At 40.8% G+C, this 24,773-nt stretch overlaps 2 long non-coding RNA genes and 3 gene segments (V, D, J or C); 3 read left to right on the top strand and 2 right to left on the bottom strand.

Moving 5' to 3' along the window:
• Positions 1 to 5,136: 5,136 nt before the first annotated feature.
• On the bottom strand, positions 5,137 to 6,576 carry LOC128635439 (uncharacterized). The gene is made up of 2 exons (XR_008398408.1): positions 6,339 to 6,576; positions 5,137 to 5,608 (listed from the first exon to the last, which is right to left on the bottom strand). It is a non-coding gene; the product is annotated as an uncharacterized LOC128635439 (long non-coding RNA).
• Positions 6,577 to 9,589: 3,013 nt separating this feature from the next.
• Positions 9,590 to 10,065, top strand: LOC108261783 (immunoglobulin kappa variable 6-21-like). The segment is given in 2 exon segments: positions 9,590 to 9,638; positions 9,737 to 10,065. Coding segments are annotated over 2 exon segments (378 nt in total).
• A 4,855-nt stretch (positions 10,066 to 14,920) lies between these two features.
• Positions 14,921 to 15,450, top strand: LOC108261767 (immunoglobulin kappa variable 6-21-like). The segment is given in 2 exon segments: positions 14,921 to 15,011; positions 15,110 to 15,450. Coding segments are annotated over 2 exon segments (432 nt in total).
• A 6,978-nt stretch (positions 15,451 to 22,428) lies between these two features.
• Positions 22,429 to 23,639, bottom strand: LOC128635443 (uncharacterized). The gene is made up of 2 exons (XR_008398412.1): positions 23,590 to 23,639; positions 22,429 to 22,893 (listed from the first exon to the last, which is right to left on the bottom strand). It is a non-coding gene; the product is annotated as an uncharacterized LOC128635443 (long non-coding RNA).
• Positions 23,640 to 23,681: 42 nt separating this feature from the next.
• LOC128635438 (Ig kappa chain V region 120-like) lies at positions 23,682 to 24,527 on the top strand. The segment is given in 2 exon segments: positions 23,682 to 23,888; positions 23,987 to 24,527. Coding segments are annotated over 2 exon segments (420 nt in total).
• Positions 24,528 to 24,773: the final 246 nt, after the last annotated feature.

The following is a 24,773-nucleotide window of genomic DNA, read 5'->3' as shown; positions in this document are numbered from 1 at the left end:
TATAATGGAACATAATTCCAAACAAAGTCTCTCTTAAATACGGAGAAATAAGGGGTTTGCCTTGTTTTAACATTTACCCAGAAGCAACATTACATTAATGACAAATTCAGACTTTTTTTTTCGTCCAACAACATTCCAAATATAATACAATATGGTTTGTAGAAAAAGTAGGCCATGATTCGAGCTTTGTTTCCAACCAGCTGACATATCTTCCCAAAAAGTATTTGAGTGCATACAATGAAAAAAATAAGATGATCAGCTGGCTCTAGGTCAAAAAAGTACAAATGTTTTGATCAAAATGAAATCGAAGCTCCACTGGAAGGTTATATGCCATTGAATGTTTTAAAATGAGTTTTCTTTGCTTTAGGAGCCACCGGTAAGTTCATGTATAGGATTTGGATTGGATTTCACTTTTGTTCAGTTCAGTAGTACTATATATTGTTGTAGTTCATTCAGAAATAAAGATATACATGGTTTTGAATGACCAAATCTGCATTATGAATGTGATACATTGCCAACAGAATAAAGATAGAAAGAGTTATTTAGTGGTGGTGACGAAGTCAACGTTCAAGTCAACATTTTTCCAACAGCCTTCTTTCTTGTCCATGTGATCTTTAGCAAACTGCAGAAAGGAAGCGATTAATTTTTTAGAAAGCAGTGGCTTTCTCCTTGCGACCCTGCCATGCACACCATTGTTGTTCAGTGTTCTCCTGATGGTGGACTCATGCACATTAACATTAGCCAATGTGAGAAAGGGCTTTAGTTCCTTGGAAATTACCCTGGGTTCCTTTGTGACCTCGCAGACTATTACACGTCTTTCCCTTGGAGTTATCTTTCTTGGTCGACCGCTCCTGGGGAGTGAAACAATGTTTTTCAATTTTGACACTTTTCCCAGCTCCATATCACCAGATGGTTCTGTTGCACAGTACACCCGGAGAAACTCCATCATGCTGCAGGTGATATCTCAGGTGCTAGAAGGTGATTAACTGTAACACATTTTCAGTCTTTTTAAACTTTATACACTTCATATCAGTTTAAATCGTTGTGTATGTTTAACGTTTTGTATAAAAGTGAGTGTTTGGAGTGTGAGCGTTTCTCACTTCTCACCTAGTGATCAAAACATCCGAACAAACAGCAACTCAAATAACTCAATGTTTGTTATATTTAAATTCATAGTAATTGTTTTATGTTGTTTAATTTACTGGAATAATTAAATGCAAATTTAATGAAGTGATTACTTTTAAAATCTAGTTACTGTAGTAGATAGAAATGATAAGTGATGGAGTGAATTTGGTTTTATTTGGAATTCATACAGTTAAGAAATAATATTTTTTTCTTCTGGTGAAAATCTGATAATTTAATATAGTAGGAACGATAGAATATCAAGCAGTGCATTTGTCTTTTTTAAACTCCTACATCTATACACCACACATCCATTTTAGTTGTCTCTGCACGGCATAAATACTGTGAAATATGAAGCATTTACTTACAAACATACAAACATTTCCTGATCACTCTGAATAACTGCTTAGTAATTACCTTTATTATATTTTAAATAATTAAGATTTAAATTTAATGTCATAAATGACACCTCTCAGGTCTAATTTATGACGTTTAATTAAGGTTAGTCTAGTTAAGTCTTGTTTACCTGCTTCAGTCATGTTTACCTGTTTTAGTAAATATAAAGCAGGCTAAGATGATAATACGAATGAAAACAGACAGATAACCAGCTTGAAATATTTACAGATACAATGCTGAAGTGAGACTTCACAAAGTATTAATAAGAGTCCAGGTTATTTAAAGGGAGTAGTGTGAGTGCAAACAGCTGAGGGTCAATAGTAATCCGGTGACTGTACATGGGGACAGAAGCTTGACTAGGGATGCAGGCTGAGGATCATGGGATGCTGATGTGACAGTGAGTTTCATTTGGAGAGGATTTGTGCAATTTGTAGATCATTTTTGCCTTCTGTAAATCCATTTATAGATGTTTTTACCTGTGTTTGCTACCTTTTTTCTCTGAATATATTGCCTGTAGTAGCTTAGGTAAAAAGAACAATTACTGTAGTTATGTTCAACTCCTACTTATTAAACTTGCAAGTGTCTACATTTACATGAGTCATTCACCACCAGGGTGCAGTGTGACACCATAAATGCATTCAATGCTGAGGTCAGGCAGCTCCTAAACAGCTGGAAATTCCATGTACAATAAAGTTCATGATTCAAGCTGGATCCAGGAGTTTATTGGACTATTTTTGTAAAATTTCACAAAGTTAGGAATAGGGATGTCACGATAACCGATACTTCGGTACCAAGTCGGTACCAACATTCTTAAAACATGACGGTACTTGTCTTTCTGCCGTTCCGTTGGTATCGTTTGTAAAGAAAGTACCGGGGTTGCGATTCTTCCGAACCTGAAGGGTGCAGGAAATATGCGGGAGTGTTTTAGTCGGTCCACAAGTGATAAAGAAGAAGAACTACGCACACGGGGCAAAACTGCAAAAGATGCTATGGCGACAAGTTCAGCTCCTCCCCGACTCGTCGAGAGGAAAAAGGCAAGCGTCGAATATGGAAATACTTCGCATTCTAGGCGGATAAAAACGGACATATAATTGATGCTCTGAAGCCGGTGTGCAAACGATGCCATCGTTCACTTCAAACAAAGGGAGGAAACACCTCGAATTTGGCGAAGCACCTGAAAGACAGGCACCCCGATCTCTTCAAAGAATTCAAGATGAGTGAGTTTCAAATCATATTAACGTGAAACAACCTATAAAACTTCTAATCCTTATCCTGAAAGACGAGTCCTATATTATGTTTGTTTGAGGCAGGTGCATTGTTGTCGTGAAACCAGCTAATGTTATGCTCCATGTAATGTTAGAGATAGACAGTTATTTGTTAATGATGCTGACACATTGCAATGTTATAAACTACCTCCTAATGGGCCACCATGCATCTCCATTCAGCCCGTGTCCTGTCAGATAAATATAGCCTCATGTGACTAGATTAAATAATCATTTTAACTTTAATGGTTTTAATAAATCTTTTCGGCCTGAGACCATGTCAGTGAATTTAAACTAATGCTTGCATTCAGTGTATAAGGTGTGTGTTTAGGAGCGCACCTTAGAACCTGTAGACTCCACTGTTTTAGTCATTGTCAGACCGTGTTGGATAACTAAAATCAATCTCTCTCTCTCTCTCTCTCTCTCTCTCTCTCTCTCTCTCTCTCTCCAGTATCAGCCAGAGGAGGATGTCCACCAGGAGAGTCAGGAGCAAAGTCAGCAAACATTAACACAGCCAACCTTAAGAGCAGCTTATAAAAGGCACAGAAAACATGACAAAAACTCAACGAAGAAAGGAAACTGGACAGGGCAGTTTCTGAATTTATATTCATGGATCAAGTTCCTGTCTACACTGTAGAAAAGCATGGATTCCAGCAAATGCTTCAGCAGTTCAACCCCAGATACCAGCTACCAAGCAGAAATTACTTCATGTATACAGAGTTCCCCAAACTATACACCGAAACCAGAGACCTCATTTCAGAACCCCTCAAAGAAAAAACATTTTATGCCTACATATTTATTATATATCTATTTTGTAATTCCTTTTTTAGATTATGTGACTGTTGCCAATATTGTATTTTGTGTTTTGTAATGCTAAAATGTTTTAAATAAAGGAATTAATGTTTAAGTATTATTTATTTATTTTTTACACACTGTGGTGTCGACTTTGGTCTTGAGTATCGTGTATTTTTGCTGGTATCGGTACCAACTACTGGATTTATGGTATCGTGACATCCCTAGTTATGAATACTCTGTATCTGTGGGATTGTCCTCCTGTACTGATGCTCCTGTCTCAGACTAAATAAAGTGAATTAAGTGTAAATCCATCAGACAGTTTTTCTGTAGTAGTGTTGAAGACCTGGCCAGTGCTCCTGTAACAACACGAGACGGTAACCAGGAAGTAAGCGCAGGAGCGATGTCTTTATTAATAAATCAAGCAAATAATAAACAAGGAACGCGGTGTATACTGAACAGGACTGGCTAGATTACACAGGGGACTAAAGTTTAGGCATTACACGAAAACAGGGTATGGAACCAAGACCGCTAGCATGCTACACGCATTCGCTACTACATGCGAACTCATCCTACATAACGTAAACGAATATAATACTGCGGGAAGTGCACAGCAACATGAGGGGTTTAAAGAACAAACATCATTAAACTAAAATCACAGACACCTGGAGTAAATCAGCCAATACTTGCACACGGGGAGTAAAAACACAAAGGCTCCTGTCCAAATACAAAAAGTCTCGTGCACGATGGTTTAGTGGTTAGCACGTTCACCTCACACCAACAGGGTTTGGGATTTGATTCCCACTGTGTGTGCAGAGTTTGCTGGGATTTCCTCTGGGTACTCTGGTTTCCTCCCTCCAGTCCAAAGACATGCATGGTAGGGTGATTGGCATGTCCAAACTGTCAGTAGTGTATGAATGGGTGTGTGAATGTGTATGTGATTGTGCCCTGTGTTGGACTGGCACCCTGTCCAGGGTGTACCCCACCTTGTGCCCGATCCTCCCTGGGATTGGCTCCAGGTTCCCTGTGACACTGAAGGATAAGTGGTACAGAAAATGGATGGATGGATGGATTACTCTTTGTTAGATATGGGCAATAAAAGGGATCAGTAATAAACTATGTTTGTAGCCTGTAATGCAACTGAACCAAAAGGGAAATTGACTTCAGACCGATATAATTTAAACCAACTAATAACTGTTTCTACAAGAGTTTTGATATACAGTCAGGTAGAATTTCATTACTGTCTGTGTCTGTGTTATTATTAAGTCAGAACCAGGTATGGTTTATGAAAAGGTAAATTCATGTAAGAGAGAGAGAGAGAGAGAGAGAGAGAGAGAGAGAGAGAGAGAGAGAGAGAGAGAGAGAGGTGAGGTGGAAGTGAGATTTGCATGAACAGGACTGAAGAGTTTAATTTCTCCCAGAATAGAGCAGAAACTTCACCAGATGTTCAACTTCCTTCAGTCAAACTCACTGAAGCACAACACACAGCACTGAATCTACAGCTAATCCCACTCTCTCATCACACTGATCATCACTATTAACTCCAATAAAAGAACACACAACGTCCAAAACTCAGCTTTATTTCAGCAAAAACTACAGGAAGAGCAACAGGACAGTGAAGAGAGTAAAGACAGAAATGTCAGCATTGTATTAGAATTGAAACTCTATTGTAGATGGATCATAAGCAGCTCTATGTTAAACTCTATCTTGGATCCACTAGCCTTCACACTGACTCTTTCTGAACGTGACCGGATGATCGACGTTGTTATGGGAGACCCTACAGCTGAACTGCTCCCCCTTTTCCCAGAGGTCTTTGCTGAGGGTCAGGGTGCTGCTGCGGCTGTAACGGCCGTTCTTCTCTTCTTCTGCGCTGGTCAGAACCTCGTTCTTCACCTCTGAGCCGTCCACTGTCCAGCTCACCAGCGCCCCCTGTGGAGAGTAGCCAGACAGCAGGCAGAGCAGCGAGGCCGATTCTTCACACAGCTGCAGAGGGGACGGAGGGAGCAGAGACACGGAGGGTTTCACCACGGGACCCGCTGGAGAGGAGAAACACACACACACACACACACACACACACACACATACACATACACACACACACACACACACACACACACACACACACACACACAATTAGAAATGATTATTAAATATTTCTGTAACTTTGTGGAACTGTCTGATCTTACAGAGTAATTAAGTCTAATAAAGTCTGACTTCATGACTGAGTTTCATTGAGTACTTTATTATTTGACATCAGTTTCAGTGCAGAGACAAAACAAACATGTTCCACACTGTAATTTATCTGGGAAAAATCATTTTTTATAACAAGTGTTATTACTTTATAGTTCAAACCTTCAGCATATTTAACTGCAGCAAATACAAATTTAGCTGATTACAGAAATATTCATTGTTTAACACAAACACACACAGCAGCTTTCATCTGGATTTTACATCCGCACAAAGTAACTCTATTTATTAAATGTTTATTATAGAGGAACTGCAGAGTTATTGCATGTCGAATATATAGCGAGTGTGTAATTATTACATATTTAACATCAATAATTGTAGATTTGTTGAATGTTCAAGAACATTGATATGGGATCTGTTCTGATACTGAAATGTGATCCTCATCAGAGCTTAATAATACACAATAACATCAATTCTGCAATTATAAACATAAATAATCTGTTTAGTTTAAGTTTATTTATTCATGTAATTAGTAATGAACTAAATGGATTTTGTGTTAAAAGAAGAAAACACACTTACTGTTCACCACGAGTTTGGAGCCTCCACCAAAAGTCCACCACAGTGATACATTCTAATGAAACCATCGTACAAAAACCTCCATCACACTGCAGTGCACACACACACACACACACACACACACACACACACACACACACACACACACACACACACACACTTTGCATTGCCAGTCCATGCTTCAGTGCTCTGCGAGTGTTTATAGCCCTGTGACTTTAACACTTCATGACTGAGAGCTGCTGCTCAGCAACTTCACCCACAGCAACCATGACTTTGATCAGCATCTTCATCTGCACACTGGCCCTCTGGACTCAAGGTGAGAGTTTAACATCAACTCACAGCCTCACACACTTCATTTCATACGAATTCTACACCACTTTACAGCATAGAAACACAATCTATGTTTCTCTTCAGGATCCAGAGGTCAGGTGACTGTGACTCAGACTCCTTCAGTGCAAACTGCTGATCCAGGAAAAACAGTCACCTTCAACTGTAGAACCAGTAGCAGCGTGTATGGTGGTGACAGTCTCGCCTGGTACCTGCAGAAACCTGGAGAAGCTCCTAAACTCCTGATCTACTATGCTACTAGCTCATACACAGGGACTCCAGCTCGTTTCAGTGGCAGTGGATCTGATACTGACTTCACTCTGACCATCAGTGGAGTCCAGACTGAAGATGCAGGAGATTACTACTGTCAGAGTTACCATGAGATCGGTAGTAGCTATGTGTTCACACAGTGTTAGAGCGCCGTACAAAAACCTCGGTCAGTGAGAGTGCACAGAGAAGCACTGCTGCAGCTGGGAGCGACTGCAGGTGCTGAGGGGGAGGATGTGATACAGCACAATGACACACACTGTGGACGAGAGAAAACACACCACACTAACTCACTAATGCACACACACATCTGTGAGAGGAGTCCACCTTTCTCAGCTGTGGACATACAAACAATTCCTCATCATTCTCTTTCACTGCTTAGTAATTATCTTTATCCTCATTTAGAAAGTTAAAGAAAGTATTTATTATATTTATATTTTGTTGCATATATGATTTACCAAAAGACTTCTTTATGGTTAATATCAAACACTTTTATAGATTTAATAATTTATTATAATAAATTTAATGTTCAGTGTATAGAGCCACATTATAGAGCTGACATTTAACTGAATGTGTCTTTAATTATTAACAAACCATTAGATAATAATAATTATTTTTATTAAATCATTAGATATGATTAATTCAGTCTAGCATTCTCAAATCAGTATAAACACGAGAATTATTTAAAAGCATAGCAATTAATTTAAAAATAAATATAATAAACAAATGTAAAATGTAATGCAGAAATACACATGTAAATGTTTTTTTTATATCTTAATCCTCTATATTTAAAGAGTGTTTTAAAATAAATACATTAATTTCAGTAACGCAGCAAGGACACTGAGTGATACAGGAGTTTGCGTGAAACGTGTCAATATGATGCTTTATTTGTAATTAATTGGATGACATTAATTAGAAACTCTGTAAGGCACTGGTTGTATTTTTACATTAATGATTAACTCCAGTGTTTTACAGTTTCATGACTTTATTGCAGTGTGAAATGTAAAACTTTTGTCTGGTTTTCTGTACAGATTCTTCAAAAACACTGCAACATCAGCAGCATCAACAACCCGAGACCAACAACAACCACACAGAAGCTCTGACCAGTCCTGCTCCTGACCAATCCCAAACTGCTCCTGACCAATCCCAATCTGCTCCTGACCAATCCCAATCTGCTCCTGACCAATCCCAGTCCTGCTCCTGACCAATCCCAGTCTGCTCCTGACCAATCCCAGTCCTGCTCCTGACCAATCCCAATCTGCTCCTGACCAATCCCAGTCTGCTCCTGACCAATCCCAATCTGCTCCTGACCAATCCCAATCTGCTCCTGCTCAGACTATCTTCAATCTCACCCATTTCTGCAGAATGCTTGATCAATCCCACCATCTCCCACATACAGTTTAAACATTCCCACCCACTCACACATACAGTTTAAACATTCCCACCCACTCCTGCAGAAAGTATGACCAATCTCACCTGAGGACTGTTCCACAAAGCAAGCTCAACAGTCTTGGGGCAGTGGCAGTGGAAATGGAGTCATCAGGTACTTCTTGCAGACGTACCCACTCAGGTTTCTCCAGGTAGCCCATTAAATTAATCTATGATGCAGAATGTACAGGAAAATTTTAAGAAAAACATTTTAAAGCAAATCCATATACAGTAAGGTCGTCATCATTCATACCAAGCTGTACATGGTGATATAGTGTACACTCCCTGAGAATACGAGTCCTGAACTGACCCAGGCTATTAATGCTGGTGGTCAGGGACTGAACACAGGTCGTATAAACAGGGGAAAATGGTTTAATGAGGTCCATATTCATGTTCTGTTAAAGCCCAGTTACTACTAGGGTTAGGGTTAGATATTTCAGCAAGTCTGAAAATGAATATTCTACCTGAACACTGATGCTATGCACTGACTGTAGAACGGCAGCTGTTTTTTCTCTGAATATATTGTCCATAGTAGCTTCAGTAAAAGAACAACTAGTTATGGTCAACTCCTACTTATTAAACGTCTACATGTTTACATTCACACGAGTCATTCAGCAGCAGGGTGCAGTGTGATAAACACAGTCAGTGCTGAAATCAGACAGCTCCTAAACAGCTGGAAATTCCATGTAAAATAGAGTTCATGATTTCAGCTAGATCCAGGATTTTATTGGACTATTTTGGTGTAATTTCACAAAGTTAGGAATACTCTGTACCGGTGGGATTGTCCTCCTGTGCTGATGCTCCTGTCTCAGACTAAATAAAGTGAATAAAGTGTAAATCCTTCTGCTTATAAAGTTTCAGATTAATTATGCTTAATTTCATGACTGTCATCACTGTCTGTGTCATACAGAGTTGAAGTGTCGAGTCATGAAGGAGCTCAAACTGGAATTTTGGTAAAATGAAGAAATTAAAGTACAACAGACACTTAGCTTCACACAAACAGACTGATTTAGTGTTTAACCTGAGAGAGAGAGAGAGAGAGAGAGAGAGAGAGAGAGAGAGAGAGCAGTGAAGTGTAACTGAGATTTGCATAAACAGGACTGAAGAGTTTCATTTCTCCCAGAAAAGCAATTGGCAGTCCATGCTTCAGTGCTCTGTGAGTGTTTATAGCCCTGTGACTTTAACACTTCATGACTGAGAGCTGCTGCTCAGCAACTTCACCCACAGCAACCATGACTTTGATCAGCGTCTTCATCTGCACACTGGCCCTCTGGACTCAAGGTGAGAGTTTAACATCAACTCACAGCCTCACACACTTCATTTCATACGAATTCTACACCACTTTACAGCATAGAAACACAATGTATGTTTCTCTTCAGGATCCAGAGGTCAGGTGACTGTGACTCAGACTCCTTCAGTGCAAACTGCTGATCCAGGAAAAACAGTCACCTTCAACTGTAGAACCAGTAGCAGAGTGTATAGCGGTGATACTCTTCACTGGTACCTGCAGAAACCTGGAGAAGCTCCTAAACTCCTGATCCATGATGCTACTAGCTCATACACAGGAACTCCAGCTCGTTTCAGTGGCAGTGGATCTGATACTGACTTCACTCTGACCATCAGAGGAGTCCAGACTGAAGATGCAGGAGATTACTACTGTCAGAGTTATCATGAGATCGGTAGTAGCTATGTGTTCACACAGTGTTAGAGCGCCGTACAAAAACCTCGGTCAGTGAGAGTGCACAGAGAAGCACTGCTGCAGCTGGGAGCGACTGCAGGTGCTGAGGGGGAGGATGTGATACAGCACAATGACACACACTGTGGACGAGAGAAAACACACCACACTAACTCACTAATGCACACACACATCTGTGAGAGGAGTCCACCTTTCTCAGCTGTGGACATACAAACTATTCCTCATGATTCTCATTCACTGCTTAGTAATTATCTTTATCCTCATTTAGAAATTATTTATTATATTTTGTTGCATATATGATCTACCAAAAGACTTCTTTATGGTTAATATCAAACACTATTATAAAGTTAATATTGTATTGTATAAAATTTAATATTCATTAAATAGAGCCACATTACAGAGCTGAGACTAACATTTAACTGAACATTTCTTTAATTATTAAAACATTAGATAATAACTAATTCAGTCTAGCTTCTCAAATCACTGAACCAGATCATTGTTAAAAAGCATGACAAAATTTTACTCAAAATTAATTTAATAAACAAATGAAAAATTCTAAAAAGGTGTCCAATGTAATATATAAATATATACACATGTAAATGTTTCTGTGAACCTTTATCCTCTATATTTAAACAATGTTTTTAAAATAAATACATTAATTTAAGTAACACTGCAAGGACACTGAGTTATACAGGAGTTTGTGTGAAACGTGTCAATATGTTGCTTTATTTGTAATTAATTGGAAGATATTAATTAGAAACTCTGCAAGGCACTGGTTGTATTTTTACATTAATGATTAACTCCAGTGTTTTACAGTTTCATGACTTTATTGCAGTGTGAAATGTAAAAATCTCCTCCGTTATTTTGTATAGATTCTTCAAAAACACAGCAACAGGGTCAACAACCTGAGACCTACAACAACCACGCAGAAAGTCTGAATAATCCCACCTGCTCCTGATCAAACTCTGACCAATCCCGCCCCACCCAGTCTCACAGAACAAACATTTCCATTCGATTTATCTGCAGAACCTTCTGCATGTTGAATATTAATGCTCTGGCACAGGAATATGTTGCATAGCAATCTATCAAACTTTAACTTTAACTCTGTATGTCACCTTCTACACCAACATAATGTAACCACGTCCACCTCTACCAATAAGCTAGGTGAACAAAACCGATATGTAATTAATCATTTTACTTCATTTTTTAAACATATTGAGCATAGCCCTCTTGAACTGTAGTTTGGAATGAAACATGGAAAGTCTCTGTATTTTTAGTAACCTAGAGAATTTACAGACAAAAAAAAAATTGCATTTTGAAAGTACCCACTTTACCATACCACGTTTCCGAGGGCAACGGGAGCGAGCTGGCATTTGACCCAGCACTTTTCAAACTGAGGTGGTGGCCCAGCACTTCAGGCAATTACAAACAGGTCTAAAAACCAACCAAAACGTCCTCTTCAGCTGGGTGGTGGGACATTTCTCCTAAAGGGGATCTTCAGTGGCGTTCACTGGTGCTTAAAGAGGAAGATGCTGTTTCTGTAGCACAGCTTGAGTCAGGGCTGAGGTGCAGATGGAGCTGGTCCTGGCTGAAGGTTGAGGCCAAAACAGAGGTGAATGGAGTCCAGCACAGGTTCCCCAGGTCACAGAATTTTAATAAAAATATGCAAAATGTAGCCTCTGATCGAAATAAATAAATTACAGAAACAAGGGCTCTCATGCCCTCTTGGCACACTGCCAAACCGAGATGGCTGGTATACCAAAAAGTTCAAATGAAGTGGTGTCAATAAATGTGTTTGTTTTTTTTGTTTTTTTTACTTGAAGCAAATGTTTTCTTTTCCCTTTATTTTCTTGTCAGAATGCACCAGAATGCTTCGGGTTCATGTTAAACTCACAAAAATGTTCTTATGGAGGAGGAGTTTATAATCATTTACTGGAAAAGCTCATTGGAAATAACGGAGTTTTAAACATTTTGTTTTTGTTTTTGTGTCGTTGTTTGCCGAGGTGCATTATGGATGTATTCCAACGTTCCACTGAATCATACACGTGTCTCTTAGTTCAGTGCTTTGTTCTTTACATGGTTTTCTCAAGCTGAAGAGCAGAAAATCAGGATGAAATAAAATGTGAATAAAAACCAGAAAGCACAAAAGAACCAAAGACAACATGCTAAAGCTATAATTACACCCAATCCCAGTGTAGACTCTGGCCGATGTACCGTTGTTGAAAGAGTCGATTCTCTTAAACGATTCCTTGCGGTGAATCTGCACGTTGGAGCCGTTTGGAGGCTCAGGCATGTAGATAAAGCCGTTACTCGCGCAGTGTAATGAAGGACTTCCGCATTGATCTGAGTGGCCACCGCGACCGGAAGTGATTAGATTCAGTGAGCGCTGTCAGCCCGGCTTTTTACACTCGCTGCTTGTAAGATCTTCCGCGGATTACTGTTAACGATGTCGGCCGCATTGTGAGGTTGGCATCTGTCACTCAGTCTAGTAAGAAGGAGAACGGCTTTAAATGCTGTGTTTCCACTTATATCCACAACTCTGAGCGGAAGTATTCTCAAGTTAACAAGCTAGCTAGCCTCGTCTGTGACAGTTCATACTCTTATACGTTTCATTTTCTATCTCGTTAACCTGTTTTTAGATATTCTGCTCTATAGTTTAACTAATGTTATGATGTTAATACAATATGTATGATTGTTTAGGAGTATAAATGTCAGTAATAGAGTGGTGTAGGAATGAGTCCTAACACTGTCCAATGAGTCCTAAAATAAAAAAAACAAACCCAAGTCTCTTGTCATTGAAGTGAATGTGAAGGTCTGTTTACCCCACATACATTTTTATAATGGAACATAATTCCAAACAAAGTCTCTCTTAAATACGGAGAAATAAGGGTTTTGCCTTGTTTTAACATTTACCCAGAAGCAACATTACATTAATGACAAATTCAGACTTTTTTGTCGTCCAACAACATTCCAAATATAATACAATATGGTTTGTAGAAAAAGTTGGCCATGATTCGAGCTTTGTTTCCAACCAGCTGACATATCTTCCCAAAAAGTATTTGAGTGCATACAATGAAAAAAATAAGATGATCAGCTGGCTCTAGGTCAAAAAAGTACAAATGTTTTGATCAAAATGAAATCGAAGCTCCACTGGAAGGATATATGCCATTGAATGTTTTAAAATGAGTTTTCTTTGCTTTAGGAGCCACCGGTAAGTTCATGTATCGGATTTGGATTGGATTTCACTTTTGTTCAGTTCAGTAGTACTATATATTGTTGTAGTTCATTCAGAAATAAAGATATACATGGTTTTGAATGACCAAATCTGCATTATGAATGTGATACATTGCCAACAGAATAAAGATAGAAAGAGTTATTTAGTGGTGGTGACGAAGTCAACGTTCAAGTCAACAGTTTTCCAACAGCCTTCTTTCTTGTCCATGTGATCTTTAGCAAACTGCAGAAAGGAAGCGATTAATTTTTTGGAAAGCAGTGGCTTTCTCCTTGCGACCCTGCCATGCACACCATTGTTGTTCAGTGTTCTCCTGATGGTGGACTCATGAACATTAACATTAGCCAATGTGAGAAAGGGCTTTAGTTCCTTGGAAATTACCCTGGGTTCCTTTGTGACCTCGCAGACTATTACACGTCTTTCCCTTGGAGTTATCTTTCTTGGTCGGCCGCTCCTGGGGAGTGAAACAATGTTTTTCAATTTTGACACTTTTCCCAGCTCCATATCACCAGATGGTTCTGTTGCACAGTACACCCGGAGAGACTCCATCATGCTGCAGGTGATATCTCAGGTGCTAGAAGGTGATTAACTGTAACACATTTTTAGTCTTTTTAAACTTTATACACTTCATATCAGTTTAAATTGTTGTGTATGTTTAACGTTTTGTATAAAAGTGAGTGTTTGGAGTGTGAGCGTTTCTCACTTCTCACCTAGTGATCAAAACATCTGAACAAACAGCAACTCAAGTAACTCAATGTTTGTTATATTTAAATTCATAGTAATTGTTTTATGTTGTTTAATTTACTGGAATAATTAAATGCAAATTTAATGTAGTGATTACTTTTAAAATCTAGTTACTGTAGTAGATAGAAATAATAAGTGATGGAGTGAATTTGGTTTTATTTGGAATTCATACAGTTAAGAAGTATATATATTTTTTCCTTCTGGTGAAAATCTGATAATTTAATATAGTAGGAACGATAGAATATCAAGTAGTGCATTTGTCTTTTTTAAACTCCTACATCTATACACCACACATCCATTTTAGTTGGCTCTGCACCCCATAAATACTGTGAAATATTAAACATTTACTTACAAACATACAAACATTTCCTGATCACTCTGAATAACTGCTTAGTAATTACCTTTATTCTATTTTAAATAATTAAGATTTAAATTTAATGTCATAAATGACACCTCTCAGGTCTAATTTATGACATTTAATTAAGGTTAGTCTAGTTAAGTCTTGTTTACCTGCTTCAGTCATGTTTACCTGCTTTAGTAAACATAAAGCAGGCTAAGATGATAATACGAATGAAAACAGACAGATAACCAGCTTGAAATATTTACAGATACAATGCTGAAGTGAGACTTCACAAAGTATTAATAAGAGTCCAGGTTATTTAAAGGGAGTAGTGTGAGTGCAAACAGCTGAGGGTCAATAGTAATCAGGTGACTGTACATGGGGACAGAAGCTTGACTAGGGATGCAGGCTGAGGATCATGGGATGCTGCTGTGACAGTGTGTTTCATTTGGAGAGGATTTGTGCAATTTGTACACACACACACACTTTGCATTGCCAGTCCATGCTTCAGTGCTCTGCGAGTGTTTATAGCCCTGTGACTTTAAGACTTCATGACTGAGAGCTGCTGCTCAGCAACTTCACCCACAGCAACCATGACTTTGATCAGCGTCTTCATCTGCACACTGGCCCTCTGGACTCAAGGTGAGAGTGTAACATCAACTCACAGCCTCACACACTTCATTTCATACGAATTCTACACCACTTTACAGCATAGAAACACAATCTATGTTTCTCTTCAGGATCCAGAGGTCAGGTGACTGTGACTCAGACTCCTTCAGTGCAAACTGTTGATCCAGGACAAACAGTCACCTTCAACTGTAGAACCAGTAGCAGTGTGAATTGGGATATGTTTTTTGGTTACTATCTACACTGGTACCTGCAGAAACCTGGAGAAGCTCCTGAACTCCTGATCTACTATGCTACTAGCTCATACACAGGGACTCCAGCTCGTTTCAGTGGCAGTGGATCTGATACTGACTTCACTCTGACCATCAGAGGAGTCCAGACTGAAGATGCAGGAGATTACTACTGTCAGAGTTTACATGAGATCGGTAGTAGCTATGTGTTCACACAGTGCTAGAGCGCCGTACAAAAACCTCGGTCAGTGAGAGTGCACAGAGAAGCACTGCTGCAGCTGGGAGCGACTGCAGGTGCTGAGGGGGAGGATGTGATACAGCACAATGACACACACTGTGGACGAGAGAAAACACACCACACTATCTCACTAATGCACACACACATCTGTGAGAGGAGTCCACCTTTCTCAGCTGTGGACATACAAACTATTCCTCATCATTCTCATTCACTGCTTAGTAATTATCTTTATCCTCATTTAGAAACTTTAGATAGTATGTGTTATCTTTATATTTTGTTACCAAAAGAGTTCTTTATGGTTAATATCAAACACTATTATAGAGTTAATATTTCATTATATAATCTTTAAAATTCATTAAACGATTCACATTATAGAGCTGAGACTGACATTTAACTGAACCTTTCTTTAATTATTAATAAACCCTTAGATAACGATTTTCTGTATAAAGTCATCAAAAACAAAATAAATCAGCAGCACGGTCAACAACCTGAGCCCTACAACAACCATGCAGAAAGTCTGACCAATCCCACAAGGTGTTGCAGAAAGCCTGAATAATCCCACCTGCTCCTGATCAAACTCTGACCAATCCCGCCCCACCCAGTCTCACAGTAAAAACCTTTCCATGTAACTTATCTGTAGCTCCTTCTACATGTTGAATATCAATGTTCTGGCACAGGAATATGTGTATTTCAGAATCAAACTATACAAAACAAAGAAAGAGAGGAAGGGACTTGAAGAAAAGTTCAGTGAGCAGGAGAAGTTTAAATCAGTGGCGTGAGGAGAGGAGGAGTGGAGCTGTAGAAGACAGGAGGAGGAGAGAGGAATAACATCTTATATGATAGTGAGGGCGTGGAATGTCCAAAAATTTCCTACAGAGGAGGGTCGAGGGCTGTGATTAATATTCACCTCTATGACATATTAATATTCATGCACATTACAAGCAAAATAATGCTGAAAACATGTGTACATGAAATTCCAGGCATCTCTCCTGAATTTTAGAGTAAACAAGTGAAGTGTTCTGCTTTGACAGCGTCACATGTGAAAGTAAAGTCCAACAAGCAGAGATTCTAAGAAGTACCGTTCTACCTGTGTTTGGTATTTGTAAATTTGTATAAGGAAGATTATGTAACAACGTACGTAACAACTGACATCTCCTCATCTCCATACTGCTAATTAATTAAAAAAACAGGGATCTATCAAAGTCTGACCTTCACAACACATGCTTGTGGAAGTTTATCATTGCATGAACAAAGGAGGTTTCTGAGGAGCTCAGGAAAAGAGTTGTTGATGCTCATCAGGCTGGAAAAGTTCACTAAACCATCTCTAAAGAGTTTTGATGAGTTTACTGTGAACACTCTTCTCTCTCTGTTCCCTTGTTAACACGTTTCCTCTTTGTCCCTTTGTTAACTCTTCCACCACTGCACGAAACCAGTTTCAATCAGGTACGGACAGATAAAGCTCCTAACCATTTGTGCACATTGCTTTGTCTCCCAGAGTACCATTTACTCGCATTCCTATGACTTCCTGAATACCATATATGGAGTTGTTCCTCTCTTACACTGAAATGCTTCCTGTTTTATGTAAATATGCCCTTCCGCCTAGCCAATCAATAGTTAACCCATTGTCTCTGTTGTGTGTCAAGCATGATACATATTATTTGATTTTCTTTGAATAATGAGAGAGCTTGCCATTTGAATTGTGTGTGTCTGTGTGTCATTTGGAAACTCTTCCAAGCGCTTGGTGCAGGAAGTGTGTAGCGGGGCGAGGGCGCCTTCTTTTCTTCTTTTCTTTTTTCTTAAAAATCGCAACCCGAAGACCACATTCCTAACAAGTTTGGACTCCACCAATCCACAGTCAGACAGATTGTGTACAAATGGAGGAAATGTAAGACCATTGTTACGCTCCCCAGGAGTGGTCGACTAACAAAGATCACTCCAAGAGCAAGACATGTAATAGTCCATGAGGTCACAAAGGAACTTTGGGTAACTTCTAAGCAACTAAAGGCCTCTCTCAGATTGGGTAATATTAATGTTCATCCACCATCAGGAGAACACTGAATAACAATGATGTGCATGGCAGGGTCGCAAAGTGAAATCCACTGCTGTCCAAAAAGAACATTGTTGCCCCTCTGCAGTTTGCTAAAGATTGAGGACAACCAGAAGGCTATTGGAAAAATGTTTTGTGGATAGATGAGGCCAAAATAGAATATTTGGTTTAAATGAGAAGAATTATAGTTGGAGAAAGGACAGCACTGCATTCCACCTTATCCCATTTGTGAAACATGGTGATGGTAGTGTCATGGTTTGGGCCTGTTTTGCTGCATCTGGGCCAGGACGGCTTGCCAACATTGATGGAACAATGAGTACTGAATTATGCCAGCAAATTCTGAAAGAAAATGTCAGGACATCTGTCCATGAACGGAATCTGAAGAGAAAGTGGGTCACGCAGCAAGACAACGAGCCTCAACACAAAAGTTGTTCTACCAAAGAATGGTTGAAAAAGAATAAATAAATTTTTGGAATGGCCAAGTCAAAATCCTGACCTTAATCCAATAGAAATGTTGTGGAAGGACCTGAAGCTAGCAGTTCACATGAGGAAACTGTCATGATCTCCCCTGTAGACAGCGCTGCAGCTTGCAGCGTGCTTGGAGAGCCGGAGTGCACTTGTGTGCACGAGCCAGGGGCGCAAGTGCTCAGCAAGCACATGCTCTTTGAATGTTGATAACTGTGACATTGTTTACTGTGGACACGTGTGTTTGTTTTGTTTCTGTTCTATCTCCTACCTCTTTTGTCATTGTTTGTTGTTCGAGTGTTTAAGTGCTGTCAGCACTTAACGCTGATTATGTTTGTTATATATACCCCTTTCCTCCCAGCAAACGGCGCAGAGTATTACGTTAGTTAAGTTACCTCGATAGATAGTTTAGTTTAACATAGATTAGTTCTCAATACCACGCTGTTGTCTCCCACCTCTCGTTTCCCTGTTCACGTTTCATGTTTTGTGTTTTGACCTCGTTTCTTGTGACCTCGCTTTTCATCCCTGCCTAGCCCAGTTTATGCATGTTTGCCGATCACCCGACCCATTGCCTGTTTCCGACTACGCCTCTGTTTCACGTTTTGGATTTGTCTGCCTACCTCCTCTTTATAAAATGTCTTTACCTGCACTTGCTTCCGTACTCAACTCCCTTACGTCTTGGGTCGTGACAGAATACTCCGCCCTAACGTGGATGCAGCAGGAAGACGGAGGAGATATCACACCAAGAAAATGCAGCAAGCCATCCAGCTGTGAATTCGATCCAGTTTCCACAGTGGACTAGAACCGATCTCCCAGAGCTGTTTGATGGTTTCTCAGGTGATCCTGAATATTTTCTTGGGGACTGCCAGATATATTTTCCCAGCCTAACAGACCACAAGCCCGGCGAGAAGGAATGGCTAGGCTTCCTGTTGTCCTGGTTTTGTGGCCCAGCATGCCAGTGGGCACAGCGTTTAGCAGCTAGGGGATCCTGGGGACTGGAAAGTGTCAGTTTGTTTGTGAGACTGGTCATGAGGGTGTACGGTGGCCCAGAATCCTGGGCAATCTTGGAGGATATTGTGGGGGAACCATGCCTCAGAGGTGAACTGGATGTGTCATATACATTATCAGCAGCCTCACATGGAAACCCCAAAACTCCAGCTCGAGACCCATGAGGAGTTTTCACCTGCAGAGCTCCAGCCGGAGGTCAATGTGGCAACCTCGGCACCAGAGCTCGAACCTGAGACCCATGAGATGGTCTCACCTGCCGAGCTCCAGCCGGAGGTCAACGTGGCGACCCCAGAGCTCCAGCTTGAGACCCACGAGGAGGTCTCAGCTCCATAGCTCCAGCATAAAGCCAAGTTCCTGTCAGAGGTTGAAAAGATGACCTTTCAAGCCAAGTTTATGTCAGCAGTCATAGATACGACCTCTCAAGCAAAGTTCCTGTCCAAGGTTGAAGAGCCGCCCTCTCAAGCCAAGTTCCTGTTCCAGGTCGAAGAGACGGCCAATCCAAGCTCTGCTCATGCCAAGTTCCTGTCCCAGGTCAAAGCAGACGTCATGACCAACCAGGTTCTGCTCATGCCTGAAGCCGACATCACGACCAAGCAGGTCCTGCTCACAATTGAAACCAACGTAACGACAAACCAAGTTATGCTCAAACCAGAGTCTGTTAACAGGACTAACCAGATTCTACTCACGCCTAAAGCCGACATCACGAACAACCAAGCTCTCCTCACGCCTGAAACCGATTTCACGACCAACCAAGTTCTGCTCATGCCTGAGTCTGCTGACACAGACAACCAAGTTCTGCTCAAGCCGGAGTCTGCTGACATGGACAACCAAGTTCTGCTCACACCGAGTCTGTTGACACGGACGACCAAGTTCTGCTCACATCCCAGTCTGCTAACATGGACGACAAAGTTCTGCTCACACCCAAATCTGCTGGCAAGGATGACCAAGTTCTACTCATGCCTGAAGCAGACTTCATGACTCGCCAAGTTCTCTTCATGCCTGAGACTGACAACATAACCAACCAAGTTCAGGCGGCAACATCGATGGTGAACGACGCTCAGACTCCTTGCGGGACAGAGGAGGCCACTCAGCCACCCTGTTCTGCTAAGGAGGTTTCTCGACCTCCCATTGCAGCCAAAAGCTTCGCTCTGCTTACCTGCTCTGCTGAGGATATCGCTCTGCTTACCTGTTCCACTGAGGACGTCGCTCTGCTTTCCTGCTCTGCTGAGGACATCGCTCTACTTAACCTGTTCTGTTGAGGACGTTTCTCTGCTTACTTGCTCCGTTGAGGACATTGCTCCACTTTTCTTTTCCGCTGAGGACGTCGTTGTGCCTCCATGTTCCGGGTGAAGCGCCCTTGTGGGGGATTATGTCACAGTCTCCCCTTTAGATAGTGCTGCAGCTTGCGGTGTGTTTGGAGGGCCGGAGTACGTGTGAATGCACGAGCCAGGTGCGCAAGTACTCAGTGAGCGCACGCTCTTTGAATGTTGATAACTGTGACATTGTTTACTGTGGACAGGTGCGTTTGTTTTGTTTCTGTTCTGTCTCCTCCCTCTTTTGTCATTGTTTGTTGTTCAAGGGTGTATCTTCATTGGTTTCAACCGTCAACACTTAACGCTGATTATGTTTGTTACATATACTCCTCGCCTCCCAGTATATGGTGTGGAGTATTACGTTAGTTAAGTTACCTCGATAGATAGTTTAGTTTAACATAGATTAGTTCTCGATACCACGCTGTTGTCTCCTGCCTCTCGTTTCCCTGTTCACGTTTCATGTTTTGTGTTTTGACCTCGTTTCTTGTGACCTCGCTTTTGATTCCTGCCTAGCCCAGTTCATGGCTGTTTGCCGATTGCCCGACCCATTGCATGTTTCCGACTACGGCCCGACATCGGAATCGGAAACAGGTCCGACATTGCCTGTTTCCTATGCTCCCTGGGATAGGCTCCAGGTTCCTCGTGACCCTGAAAAGGATAAGTGGTATAGAAGATGGATGGATGGACCTTCAAATGTTGCCTGTTTTTGGGTAGTTGCTGCATCTCTTTAAACAATAATGAACTGATACCAACATTCACTCTGAAGATATAAAAACTTGTGAATATATTGTCCATAGTAGCTTAGGTAATAGAGCAAATAGTTACTGTCAACTCCTAATTATTAAACTTCCAAGTGTCTACGTTTACATGAGTCATTCACCACTAGGGTGCAGTGTGACACCATAAACACATTCAATACTGCATTTATTTTAATCAAAAGATAGTTTATGGATGACTTTAGTCTTTGTTCAGGATGACTGTCACGGTAGCACCAAGACAGTGCTGGAGTACAACACCCATAAGCCATTGCACATCACATGCTCTGAACCACCTGATGTGGGTGCAACAAGCAATGAATAAATGGATCAATGCCACAGTGGCATGGCTCGAAGCTATGCACCCCGTTGAGAAATTACTTCAGGAGGAGGCTGCTGACCAGGCTAGGACAATCTCCCACCCTCCCTAGCCCAATGAGCATACCATTACAGCTTGCAGCATTGCTATTGTAATCATTCCTTCTCCTTGCTCAACCAAGGACATTGCTGCACCATCCGCCTCTGACTTAGATGTCGATCTGCCTTGCTGCTATGCTGAGGATGTTGCTCTGCCTCCTTGCTTGGATGAGTACGTTGCATAGTCACTTTGCTTTGTACTGTATGTTGCTCTTCCTTGGCAGAAAACTTCCTCCCACTCTTACTCCATGGAGGTCATCGCGCCCCCTCTTGCCACACGGAAAATATCCCCCCTCCCCTTTTGGGATTATGGAAACCTTGCTCCACCCGCTGGCTCCACAGTGGACATACCTACCTTCAATGGTTTGATAGTGGCTATCACTCCATACACAGGTTGCTCCTTGGACGTTACACCACCCCTTAGCTATGTGGAGGAGGTCACATCTTCTGTCAGCTAAGCAAAGTATAGCGCTCCATATGTAATTCATGTAACATTTCATGTAGAAAGCCATTCATGTAAAATTTAGATTATGTTCACCTAAAACTGTCTGTGTGCTACCATAAAAGGGAAATGTGTTTTGGGGCAATGCATTTTCACACTTCTGGAGCTGAGTGTTAGGCGGGGTTCTGTCATGGTGCCACCGATAAGGCGGTGGACTAAAACAGCCATAAAACCATTGTACATCACGTGCTCACTGCACGGATCAAATCACATGACCACAAGCGTCTGAAACTCATTGTTATGTAATTGTCACAGGTATTTAAGTCAGAAGTGATATTTGCATGAACAGGACTGAAGAGTTTAATTTCTCCCAGAATAGAGCAGAAACTTCACCAGATGTTCAACTTCCTTCAGTCAAACTCACTGAAGCACAACACACAGCACTGTATCTACAGCTAATCCCACTCTCTCATCACACCGATCATCACTATTAACTCCAATAAAAGAACACACAACGTCCAAAACTCAGCTTTATTTCAGCAAAAACTACAGGAAGAGCAACAGGACAGTGAAGAGAGTAAAGACAGAAATGTCAGCATTTTGTAGACTTGAAACTCTATTGTAGATGGATCATAAGCAGCTCTATGTTAAACTCGGTGTTACCACTAGCCTTCACACTGACTCTTTCTGAATGTGACCGGATGATCGACGTTGTTATGGGAGACCCTACAGCTGAACTCCTCCCCCTTTTCCCAGAGGTCTTTGCTGAGGGTCAGGGTGCTGCTGCGGCTGTAACGGCCGTTCTTCTCTTCTTCTGCGCTGGTCAGAACCTCGTTCTTCACCTGTGAGCCGTCCACTGTCCAGCTCACCAGCGCCCCCTGTGGAGAGTAGCCAGACAGCAGGCAGAGCAGCGAGGCCGATCCCTCAGACAGCTGCAGAGGGGACGGAGGGAGCAGAGACACGGAGGGAGCTGTGGGACCCGCTGGAGAGGAGAAACACACACACACACACACACACACACACACACACACACACACACACACAATTAGAAGTGATTATGAAATATTTCTGTAACTTTGTGGAACTGTCTGATCTTACAGAGTAATCAAGTCTAATCAAGTCTGACTTCATGACTGAGTTTCATCGAGTACTTTATTATTTGACAACAGTTTCAGTGCAGAGACAAAACAAACAAGTTCCACACTGTAATTTATCTGGGAAAAATCATTTTTTATAACAAGTGTTATTACTTTATAGTTCAAACCTTCAGCATATTTAACTGCAGCAAATACAAATGCAGCTGATTACAGAAATATTCATTGTTTAACACAAACACACACAGCAGCTTTCATCTGGATTTTACATCCGCACAAAGTAACTCTATTTATTAAATGTTTATTATAGAGGAACTGCAGAGTTATTGCATGTCGAATATATAGCGAGTGTGTAATTATTACATATTTAACATCAATAATTGTAGATTTGTTGAATGTTCAAGAACATTGATATGGGATCTGTTCTGATACTGAAATGTGATCCTCATCAGAGCTTAATAATACACAATAACATCAATGATGCAATTATAAACATAAATAATCTGTTTGGTTTAAGTTTATTTATTCATGTAATTAGTAATGAACTAAATGGATTTTGTGTTAAAAGAAGAAAACACACTTACTGTTCACCACGAGTTTGGAGCCTCCACCAAAAGTCCACCACAGTGATACATTCTAATGAAACCATCGTACAAAAACCTCACTGCAGTGCACACACACACACACACACACACACACACACACACACACACACACACACACACACTTTGCATTGCCAGTCCATGCTTCAGTGCTCTGCGAGTGTTTATAGCCCTGTGACTTTAACACTTCATGACTGAGAGCTGCTGCTCAGCAACTTCACCCACAGCAACCATGACTTTGATCAGCGTCTTCATCTGCACACTGGCCCTCTGGACTCAAGGTGAGAGTTTAACATCAACTCACAGCCTCACACACTTAATTTCATACGAATTCTACACCACTTTACAGCATAGAAACACAATCTATGTTTCTCTTCAGGATCCAGAGGTCAGGTGACTGTGACTCAGACTCCTTCAGTGCAAACTGTTGATCCAGGACAAACAGTCACCTTCAACTGTAGAACCAGTAGCAGTGTGCTTAGTGGTAACTATCTCGCCTGGTACCTGCAGAAACCTGGAGAAGCTCCTAAACTCCTGATCTACTATGCTACTACTTTACAGTCAGGAACTCCAGCTCGTTTCAGTGGCAGTGGATCTAATACTGACTTCACTCTGACCATCAGAGGAGTCCAGACTGAAGATGCAGGAGATTACTACTGTCAGAGTGTACATTATATCAGTAGTAGCTATGTGTTCACACAGTGTTAGAGCGCCGTACAAAAACCTCGGTCAGTGAGAGTGCACAGAGAAGCACTGCTGCAGCTGGGAGCGACTGCAGGTGCTGAGGGGGAGGATGTGATACAGCACAATGACACACACTGTGGACGAGAGAAAACACACCACACTAACTCACTAATGCACACACACACATCTGTGAGAGGAGTCCACCTTTCTCAGCTGTGGACATACAAACAATTCCTCATCATTCTCTTTCACTGCTTAGTAATTATCTTTATCCTCATTTAAATCATTGAGAAAGTATTCATTATCTTTATATTTTGTTGCACATAAAATTTACCAAAAGAGTTCTTCATGTTTAATATCAAACACTATTATAGATTTAATAATTTATTATAATAAATTTAATGTTCAGTGTATAGAGCCACATTATAGAGCTGACATTTAACTGAATGTGTCTTTAATTATTAACAAACCATTAGATAATA

The sequence above is a fragment of the Ictalurus punctatus genome, chromosome 19, assembly GCF_001660625.3.
Source record: "Ictalurus punctatus breed USDA103 chromosome 19, Coco_2.0, whole genome shotgun sequence".
Taxonomy (NCBI): domain Eukaryota; kingdom Metazoa; phylum Chordata; class Actinopteri; order Siluriformes; family Ictaluridae; genus Ictalurus; species Ictalurus punctatus.
The sequence above is the reverse complement of the archived record's forward strand: the minus strand, read 5'-3'. Positions and strand labels throughout refer to the sequence as shown.